Source organism: Nuphar pumila, chromosome 11 (assembly GCF_984573655.1).
Source record: "Nuphar pumila chromosome 11, dmNupPumi1.hap1.1, whole genome shotgun sequence".
Lineage (NCBI taxonomy): Eukaryota > Viridiplantae > Streptophyta > Magnoliopsida > Nymphaeales > Nymphaeaceae > Nuphar > Nuphar pumila.
Genome location: NC_143259.1, coordinates 91,353,186 through 91,364,226, shown reverse-complemented (window position 1 = coordinate 91,364,226; position 11,041 = coordinate 91,353,186). Strand labels below are relative to the sequence as shown.

The window sequence follows — 11,041 nt, the reverse complement described above, 5'->3', positions numbered from 1 at the left end:
TTCATACTTTTATTTTATTAGTATATAATATTTATTAACCCATCTCTATTGGATAGTTTTCAAGAAACTTATAGCATTTTTATTAAAAGGTTAAAAAATAGTGAGGGTATATTTTTGAAATTAAGGACAAAATTTGGCTCAGAACTGGAAAAGAAAAAGTGGTCACAGGAGAAGGAGGTCTCTCAAGTCTAAAAACTTTCATTTTCACCCATCCATGAATGACTGAGAGAAAACCCACCAAAGGCAGCACTTTCCACCCCTACCCTTCTCTCCCCTAAACTCTCATCGCTCCGCCTCATCCTCTGCCTCCTAACCTAGTTTATCGTTTTTTCCTTCTAAATTAAAATTCTCCCCATTTTCGCCGCGCAGTCGTTAATGTGATAAGAGAAACAAAAAAGAGAGGAGGGGGAGGGCCCACCACCCATGGAGCAGCCGCTACCGCCTCCGTCTTTAAAGGCGATCGACGGCGGCAGACGGAGGGCGGAAGCGGAGGGAGAAGAGAAGGAGATGGAGGGAGGCAGTGCGTAGAGATGGACGTGAAGGCGGACTTCGATCACGCCGATCAGGACGAGCAGCAGCCGTCGGCGGCGGCGCTGCAGAGGCGGCCGAGAGGCTTCGCCGCGGCGTCGGCGGCGGGGGCCATGGCCCCCGGGAAGGGAAACAAGGAGAGGGAGAGGGAGAGGGAGAAGGAGCGCACCAAGCTCCGGGAGCGGCATCGCCGGGCCATCACGTCGCGGATGCTCGCCGGGCTACGGCAGCACGGTAACTTCACCCTGCCGGCCCGCTCCGACATGAACGACGTCCTCGCCGCCCTCGCTCGCGAGGCCGGGTGGGCCGTCGAGCCCGACGGCACTACCTACCGCCCCACCCCTTCCGCTGTAAGCCACCTCAGTTTCCTCTTTTTCCCTTTTCTTTTTTTTGCCTCTCTCATCTCTCTTTTTTGTTAGAATTCATAGCCATGGACACGTTTCGTTGCCCTAACCCTAGTCACTCTCTCTCTCTCTCTGTATGTGTGTGTGGAAGGATATTTATGTGGCAATTGAGTGGAGGAGTTTGAAATTAGGGGAGTTAGTAGTGATTATGTCAGCGGTTACAATGATCAAAACTTGGGTTTTTCATCCTTTCTTCGGTTTTGTTTTATGTTGCTTCTCGTATTGGGGAGTGTAACAAAAACCTGACTTTCTGTTTTGACTTTTGACCGCTGCTAATGTGGGAATCCAGTTGGGGATGCTGTTGCCAATCTACGGTTTAATTGCGGGTCTTTTCTAAATGTGGTTGAATCTTTGACGCCAAACAAATTTGTTAGTTGTAAGAGTGGTGTATTCATGTTTGGTGTGCCGAAATTAGACGCATTTTCAGGGGGTTTTCTTTGGATTTCCAACAAAGTCGCGACAGAATTCTGGTCTGTCTGGAGTTGGAGATCCTTGAGAATATGAGGTCATTAGACTATTACGGGATCACGAGTAGGGTGAAACTCTTACCTTTTGAATGCTGTCGCTGAATAATGGTTGGGGATCTTGGTTTGCTGTTAGCTAATAGCATTTTCTAGGAAATTTCCAAACGTCAGTACGTCACTGATTCAGAAAGGGCGTGTTAAGTGCACTTGCCATCAGATACATACATTTAAAGCAGTCCAAAAGTAGTGAATTGCAATTATTATCTACATTTTTTACCTAATTTCCAGCGACTTGCTTGATATTATTTACATAATCCACTTATTGTAGACATATGCATGATTGTTTTGCAGTGTGTGTGTGTGTGTGTGTGTGTGTGTGTGTGTGTGTGTGTGTGTGTGTGTGTGTGTGTGTGTGTGTGAAAATTTTGAATTTGAAATTCAATCCAGCAATCAGGTTCGGTCATGTATACAAACATAACTGGCATTTTGATAGTTATTGAAAAATGCAGGGAAGTTTGGCAAAAGCACAATTACACCTTTACAAGTGACAGCACACAACTAATTACTTGATTTATAGAATGTACATGACTATGTATGCCTATATGTGCATACATGCAAGTGCATCCGCATGTGTTGTGTGTATGTGCGTGTGAAATGGGTGTGCATGTGTTTGTGTGTGCATGCACACACCCAACAGCTGCACTTATCAGAGTTACTTTTTCAAATCAAGTAACTATGGGTAAGTTTAGTACTTTTATAAATAAATTAAAAGACATTCTATATGTTCTGGACCTCCATGTTTTCACCAGGCCTGCTTTCAGTGTTTGTGACTACCCGAAGATATGTCGCGGGGGCCTTCGCTTCTAAGCCCGTGACACTATGCTTCCAATGACTATATAGTAAACGTGTCTTTTACAGCTAGTAAATGCCATTAACTATTTACAGTTACTAAAATACCCATGGTGGCAGCAAATCAATTGTGTATGGTAATATTAGGGCTGTCAAAGGGTCCACTTTGTACCGGGTACCCAACCCGTCCTGACCTGGACCCGATTTTATGGGTATGGGCAGGGAAAATGTCGACCCGAATAATATTCGGGACGACCCAAATCCGACCCGAGCAATATGTGAGCTGGGTTTGGGTCACGATTTTTGCCAGGTACATGACCCGACCCGAGTATTAAAAATGTTTTTAATAAAAATAAAATTTTAAAATATGCAGCTCCGGGTATGGGATTCTATTTCTGTGACCCGGTAGAACCCGAACCCGGTTAATACTTACATGGTCTGGTCCGGATCAACCCTGACCTGACCCGTTGACAGCCCTAGGTAATATAGGTAATATTACAATGATATTGTTGCTATCTGCATGTTTACCTAGGAACTCACTAAGAGCCCATCTGTTTCACAGGAATTACAGCCATTTTTTGTATGGAAATGATTGTTTTCTTGTGGGATGTGAAACAAACGCGGCCTTGGGAAAATGGTCGGCCCACATGGCCTGTGATGGTACACATGTGGGCTCCATGTTTTCCTGTAGGATGTGGGGTTTTCACATGAAACCCCTTTACGCCCCCCCCCCCCCCCCCCCCACAGGGTAACATTTTCCTTCTGGAAAATGTGGCTGGTTGTGCTTTAAAGCGCGAGCCTTATATCTCTCGTTCACAATTCTGATTTCTGACAGTAAAATTGCATTCTTGTGACATTGTCAACATTAATGGGTCTACTTTTCTATCTTTTCTTTTGAAAGTAACTGCCTTTCTGTCTTGCCTATTAGCTTCTGACTTGTTTACTCATTTCATTCTGCAGGCATCATTTCCTGTGAATGTTGATAATCCCTTATCAACTGCTGCATTAAAAAACTGCCCTGTTAAAACTTCACTGGACTGTCCACCATCTGCTGCTCTTAGAGTAGAGGATAGCTTGTCCCCAACCTCTCTTGATTCAGCTGCTGTTACAGATAGAGATCCAAAGAGCGAGAAATATGCACATGCTAGTCCTATCAACTCACCTGACTGTCTTGACGCTGATCAGGCAAGCATGTAAATGCTGCTTATGTCATTTGAGAAAAGTGTGGTTGGTTTGAATTCCAAGGAATTGTGGCTATATCAGTAGAGTAGTTGGCTTTTTGGTGATAACTTGATGGTGTGGGCATACAAGTATCTGGTTTTGGCTTTTACATGCAAGTTTCTCTCAAACTTCCAGTCTTCTTAGTTTACGTATCAGTGAGAAATAGGCGAATGCAGTATTATAGGGTCACATACTGTCTGCATGCTGTTCAGGGGCACATATGCACATAATAATAGATTATAAGATTTGTATGACATTGGTTGGCAAACCTGGAACCTGATTTTTGGATTACAAATTATGTCCCATTTTCATCTGCAAAAAGGAGTGGTTGCTGGTGCTTTTTGTTGAATCTGCACCTGTAGATGCATTTGTCATTGCTTATTTCACAAACAACATGATTTAGATTGAATTAATTCAATAAAAGCTTCAATGTTTTTACAAGTTTTAGAGCAATATGAGCCATTGATTTTTCACCTCTCTAGAAACACATTTCTGCATGAAGAGTACCTGATACATGTTCTCTACCAAGCAAACTATGATAACCATATTAGAGGTTTAGATTCAATTAAAAACACCTGCAATGACGTATTCCACAGGGGCCTTATGAAAATGTGTCATGACTAATGCACTCCTGAGCACCTACTCCCGCATACTATAAATCGTAGTTGTAAGTTGTATCTTCTCAATCATACCTTATGGATGTACTCAACATAGTTTATTTGATAGGAATCATGCTTTGGATCATGTCTTTTGGACATAAAAATAGGATTTTTTAAGTCATGAAACTTTGATATGTTGTGCGCCATTGATTTTTAATGGTCTTAAAAAACCTACATGTATGTTACAATCGCATGATCCAAAACTTGTTTTCTACTAAACAATGCTTATAGATCATATCTATAGGGTCTGATCAACAAAAAAAGTTCAAGAAATTTGAAAATCTAAAGCTTCTATTAGGTGGGAGTAGGGGCTCCAAGAGCACCTTGTCATTACTATATATACCTGTGTGCATGTGTGGAGAGAGAGTATTGGCTACAACTCACTGTACCCCTCTAGCAGAAATTCATGGATACAACCTTTATCTGATCACTATGACCCCACAATGTCACTTGCTAGGGATCACATTTTATATTATGTTTTCTTGGATGCAAACACACGATTTTTCAATCATAGAATTTTTTTGTGCATTATGGGCTATTTGTTTTTGAAGCTCTTGAAAACCTGCTTCACAACAGGGTTGGATGATAAAGAACATGTCTTTTACTAATAAACGATGTAGATCATATCTAGAGGGCTTGATCTACCAAAAAATCTAGAAAAATTAGATAACATTGATTTCTACCAGTGAGTGTAGTCTATGTCACAAAGACACAGGCAGATATGGATATGTGACTCGCGTACGTGACACAGATTCGAGAAATTTCTCAAAAATAGGACACACACACACACACACACATATATATATATATTGAAAAGGCTGCAGTTTGTAACTTCTAAGAAATTATTTACTTTTGATTGTAAATTATGGACATGCATATTCTTGATGATGCAAGTCCTTAAGGGTTTAATTTATGCATCCATAAGTGATGGATGGCTACAATGAAAGGATGAGAGCATGAATTTAGTCCTATATCGACTAGAGTGGAGGATTGCTGACCTTTTCTTCAACTATAAAAAAGGTGAATCATGCAGCCAGCTATTCAACTGTGCAATCAATGTTGACTGCTGTCTGCATTGTGCAGAGTGCAACCATTGTGCTGTGCAACAGTTGTTGCAGAAAAAAAAGGGACAACTTTATGTGTTGTTCTTACTTTTTTTTTCCAATTTTGTTTTTGAAAAGTTGGTGTGGAAAATCCATGACACGGGTTTGACCGTGTTGGATGCAGTCAAACCCGTGTCCACCTCGTGTCGTAAAGTAACAGTGTCGCACCCCGTATCGGGTCGTGTCATTGGTGACATGCGCCCAAAGTATTTTTCCATATGCATATGCGATAATGGCTAAAAAGCAACTAATCTTATATGCTAAATAAAAAAAAGGGGGAAAATAAGAATCCTCGTTTTATTTTTATCACGTGAAACAGAAAAACATAAAAAAAGACTCAAATTCATAAAACATCAAATATAATCTTTGAATTATGTTTGACAAGACTCATCTGAATCATGACTTAACTCATGATTCAGGTTGAGTTGGCAAGTCGTGCAGAAACTTGGCATACTCTTGGCAAAACGTAGTCAACCTTGAATTTCTTTTTGAGAGAAAATCAACCTTGAATTTTGACACTCTAGGTTCCTCATTTAAGGTGTCTCAGCCTATTCACAGGTTGACCTGCAATGGTTTGTTGCACCTTTTGAGTAGCAACAAGTCTGAAAACCATGGTGGTGGTGACACAATCCTATATAACACTGACTATGCTGGCTTCCAGCCTTGCTGCATTAGAATACTTGGAGGAATGAGATAAGTAACAAAATGGTAAAAATACTTGCATGGCCAAGCCCCTCTAATTTTAGGAAATTCGGCAGGTTTCTAACCGCCACAAAGTCTGGGAAGATGGGTGCTGGCATGTTTGGCAGGTTATGACATGTTTATGGAGGATGAAAACATGCGCCTCTGACTATATAGATAAATATATATTCAAAAGAATTTGCACTTTCATGTGATGGAAGGAAGCAGACTTTGTTGAATGCATTTCCATTTGCGAATGACATAATAGTCTTTGGTTCTGCCTTCAACTACTTGGAGTTGTATTGTTTCAAACATTTTTGAACATTAGTTTTGGGATTTGTTGTGATGTTTTTGCTTTTTACTGCTTGGTGGGGTTTTATTATGTGTACAGACTCTTTAAGTTGAACAGTTTACAGGGTATTATCAATTGAAATTGTTCTTCCCTATGTAGCCAAAAGTGCTAGTTGACGCCTGGGCGCCAGGCCCCTAAAGGTCCGTGTCGGAACCTAGGTGGGACTAAGTCGGCCTAGTCGAGTCCCCCCCCAAAAAAATGATAAAAAATCACAATAATTACAAAAAATCTGAAAAATAATGAGAACACATTGAACACAGTTTATGAAGTTAACAACTGAAACTTAAAAAACACATAATTTAGGAACGAAGGTAAACAATTAAAATATAATTACATGTGTAACATTCATACCCTTCGATTCATAGTACAAATGCAAGATAAGTACTGCATGCCATCTAGTATCCTAAATCCTATAACTCTAAACTCTAAAGTATACACCCTAAAAGCTAAGAGCCTAAGACTAAGAAATATGTTATATTATCACATAGATAATATATATATCTGTGTCTGTGTATTTCTCTCTCTCTCTGTCTCTCAGTCTTAGGCAAAGAAGAAGGATAAGAAGATGATGATGAGGAGCAAGGGGGCATGGGGCTGAGAGAGAAAGAGAGAGAGGCAATTTTCTATGAATTTCTCATTTCTTGCATCCCCTACCTCCTTTTCACTGAGCAATTATTTTGAGGCCTTAGTTGGAGATCCTGGCCTTCGTCTTAGAGTGAAGCATCTGCATGAGTAGAAGTGGAAGCGAGAATATTGGCTTTTTGTTAGATATCTTATGCACCCATAGGAGAGAGAGAGAGGGCCTTGACCTACTTCTTCTTCTTTGGCTGAGAGAGAGGGAGATCAGAAAAGGAAACCTAAAATGCGCTCACTGCTAGGTCAGGGAAGATTAGGCAACCTAATTGGACTCCAGGCCAACTAGGTGCCTTGGACTTGACACCTAGGTAGCCTAGGCTCCTAGTTGTGGGGCTAGTCTTGTTTTAAGGAAAAGCAGTTTCATTGCAGTAATGATCTATGTTAAATGTTGTGCTCCCTTTATAAGAAAAAGAAGAAGATGATGATGTTGAAGTTCACTATAGTCTAATCCCCTTTCTTCCAACCCACCAAACAGCTGGTTGGGTCCTCGTCTTCCATTATTGGTGGGTTAGGAGAACTTATTGTAGTTTGATCCCCTTTTTCCAAATTGAGTTATGAAGATGATGTTGAAACTTATCTTAGTCCGAAACCTTCCCTTCCAACTAGTCAAACAAAAGGATGAAATCCCCCATATCCATCAGTTGTATTTCATGGTTTCTTACTCGCTCAAAGTGGCTCTTTTATGCTTGAATTTCAAAGAAATCAACAGTCCACACTATAGTAGTTAGTAATTTGATATCATTAATGGTCTTGTGCTTTTTTGACATTTATTAAATTAACTGGTTCAAGTTCAAGCAACTGGGCCATTGCCACCCCCTTTGCTAGAGCAACTTTTTTGGCCTCAATAGCTGCAAAACTATTTCCCTGTGATCATTAATTTTGTTTGTTGTATCATGTGGAGCATTTATTTATAGTGTTGTTTTAATACTCTCTTGATTTTTTCCATTTCCGTTATATCAGGATTCACATATCATCGTCATTTTTGACGTGTGATACTAGATAAAATAATAGTTACAGCAATGATGCTGAATAAACTGTTTCAGTGTGTTTACTGAGTTCATGTTACTGTATGTGCAGCATATGCAGGATTTTTGTCATGGGGTGCCAGACAACAATATTGCTGAAAGTGCATATATACCGGTTTATGTTATGCTTCCTGTAAGTGTTTGATGTACTGATTGACCAACCAAACCATATAATATCAATGAGTATCAATTGGAATCAGGGTTGAATGTCATTCTTGTTTGTTCCCACATGAGATGGTTTCCTTTCTTTTCTTTTCTTTTCCATCAATGAATTTAAAACCATATATTTTGCTATTTATCTTTTTGGTACTCTATTTTCATGCAGTTTTATATCTAAAATTTGCAATTTTCAAATGTTTCGTTTACTCTTTTTGTTTAATATTACTGCTGTAGCTTGGTATTATCAATGGCTTCTGCCAATTGGTTGATCCAGATGGCTTGCGACGTGATCTAAGGCATCTTAAATCTCTAAATGTTGATGGTGTGGTTGTGGATTGCTGGTGGGGAATTGTTGAAAGTTGGCCGCAAAATTACCAATGGTCTGGCTATAGGGACCTATTTAATATTGTCCGAGAAGTCAAACTCAAATTGCAGGTATTCTTTCTTTCCTCAAGTTTGAGTAGCTTAGGTCATTGATTTGCTTTGCTATAATTTGGTGTTTGCTCGTTGATACTAATGCAGATTCATTGATAGACTATATTATTCTGTGTTCTTTTATACAGTCTGTAGGAGCACAAGAAGTAGGAGTTCCCTTTAATGTGTTTACCTTCTACTGATGGTTCATTTCCTAGCTTCCATGGGGTGGTTACCCAAATACAAACCTTTTGTTCTGATACTAGAGTAAGAATTAGGCTTGTTGAACCATTTAAGTGGTTTTGGAATTGCAAATTAAGGGATTGACTTTCTTTCTTTCATGTCATGACCTGCCTACTCTCTTAGGACATGTTTGGAAGTGGGAATAATATCTCATAGGATTTTTTTTTTACATATGAGAAGTTTTCATATAAGAAATCTTTTCATGAAAATTTTTCTTGTTTGTGTGACATGAGAAGATCAGGTTTAAAAAATGTGAAAAGATTATTACCTTGCTTATGTGACATCAGAAAATTTGGGTTGAAAAGAAATTAAATTTACTGTCAAATAACCAAGGCCTATGCATGTATATCAACTGAAATGATAAAACTATATAAAAAAAGAATTAAGGAGATGGTAACCATGTAGAGTGCATCTATGATCACAAGCATAATAGTTTTTCCACAATTAAGCAATTACCAATTAGTTTCGGGAAACATTCAGAACAAAAAAAATTGGTTCACACTTGAGTATGCATATCATGCAAAAAGCCACAAAAATTGGACATGCAACATCATCAATTTGAATTTTGCTCAGATGCCCAAGCCCCTCTTCTTGACCATCATAGCCCTCTGCGCCACACCAACGACCACCAATTAGTCGTGGCCTCTTAGAGGCAAAATATCAAATAGTTAGTCTCCAACCATGAGAGAGAGAGAGAGAGAGAGAGAGAGAGAGAGAGAGAGAGAGAGAGAGAGAGAGAGAGAGAGAGAGAGAGAGAGAGAGAGAGAGAGTACGTGGCTGCAAGAAGTTCCTATAACATTCATTTATTTGTCACTTCACAAATTCTGCAGTTTTTTAAAAGTGCATGACACAACATTTTGCCTTATGTCAGTCAACAGTGCTTCATTTGAGAAATCCATTCATAAATCTCTTTATCGTGATGCCTGCATTGATTAACCAATTGATTGTTCTCTTACACCTGCAAGTAATGCTAGGTTTTTAAAGAAATCATTCTCTAAGAAAAAAACCATCCATGCAAAAAACTCTTTTTCAAAAAGTTAGATTCAACCCTTTACCTCATGTTTTTGAGCTTTAAGACCCCTTTTCCCAAATTGGACATCGTTGCACAAAAAACCCTTAGAGCTTGCACTGTGGTAGGTCCCTACTCCCTAGAAAATACTTCCTTAGGTCTTGGTTTGTAAATATACTTATGCAAAATATCTCCTTGGAGGCGGTTTAGTAGATCTCTCGGAAAACATCTTCTGTGGCTCTATGTCACATGGACTCTTCTAACAGGGCACCGCACCTGCGTCGCACCCGTACCCGTACCCAGGCGGGTGCGACACTTGGACACAACTTCCTTTGTGTTAGGTGAAGTCCACCACACTGAGGTCCATTTCTATCCAAAAGTAGATTCAGTTAATCCCAATCAAGTCCATTTTTATCTATATTATATATATAAATACATAAATGCACACAAATACCCGTAGTGTTAACTTAAAACTGTTAAAAATTATATATATATACCCTCCCCGCACCAAAGTTTTTTTAAAGCGCCGCATCGCCACATTCGCACCCGTACCCGCACCTATGTGACATAGCTGTGGCTCGATTTTGGGAAAATAAAAAAAGTTTTATGGTAATTTGGCCCAAAAGACATTAAAGGGAGTTGTTTTTGAGTTTTAGGTGTGGAAATAGGGTCAAGTTGTCACTTTTTAGCCTAATTCTCCTCCCAGCAAAAGTGGCTGGATGCCACCCTTTGACCACTGAAAAATATTAGTTCACTAGCATTCATCAACTCATACTCATATATAGGTACGAGTTGATACTCGATACGACCTGATAATCTTATTTTTACTTATTTTTGATGAATCATATTTGTTTATAGACCAGTAATTCAATATTCTATTGTATTATACAGTACGATACAATTTTTACAACATTGTATGTGCTGAACTTTTGATAAATATTATGTAATTGAAGCAATTTTAAAATTTGATAATGGCAGACTTGGCTTACTATAGAGGTATAGGTTTGTCATGGAAATCTTTTGATCTAAATCTGTCACATAGGTGCGGATGCGGATACTGGTGCGGGTGCAAAGGGTGTGACATGACAATTTCAAAAAACTTGGGTGCAGGGGTTTGTGTGTGTATATATATAGAGAGAGTAATGGGTAGATGCAAAACGATAGGTGCTAAATCATATGTGCTAAATGAGTTTTTCAGTTTTTTTTTTTGTTTTATTTTTAAATTCTGACTATACAGATATGATCTTTGTACTTGATTGTATAGGGATCAGCTATTGAAGTGTTCGATTCCGAC

The 11,041-nt window shown here is 39.3% G+C and overlaps 1 protein-coding gene across 1 annotated transcript in view; it reads left to right on the top strand.

The window, feature by feature from the left end:
* The first annotated feature begins 213 nt into the window (after positions 1 to 213).
* Positions 214 to 11,041, top strand: part of BMY2 (beta-amylase 2) — a 37,306-nt gene continuing 26,478 nt past the window's right edge. The window contains exons 1-4 of the mRNA XM_089981578.1: positions 214 to 878; positions 3,206 to 3,430; positions 7,975 to 8,055; positions 8,316 to 8,516. Coding sequence (XP_089837704.1) covers positions 531 to 878; positions 3,206 to 3,430; positions 7,975 to 8,055; positions 8,316 to 8,516 — 855 coding nt within the window. The 5' untranslated portion in view covers positions 214 to 530. The remainder of the gene's footprint in view (positions 879 to 3,205; positions 3,431 to 7,974; positions 8,056 to 8,315; positions 8,517 to 11,041) is intronic.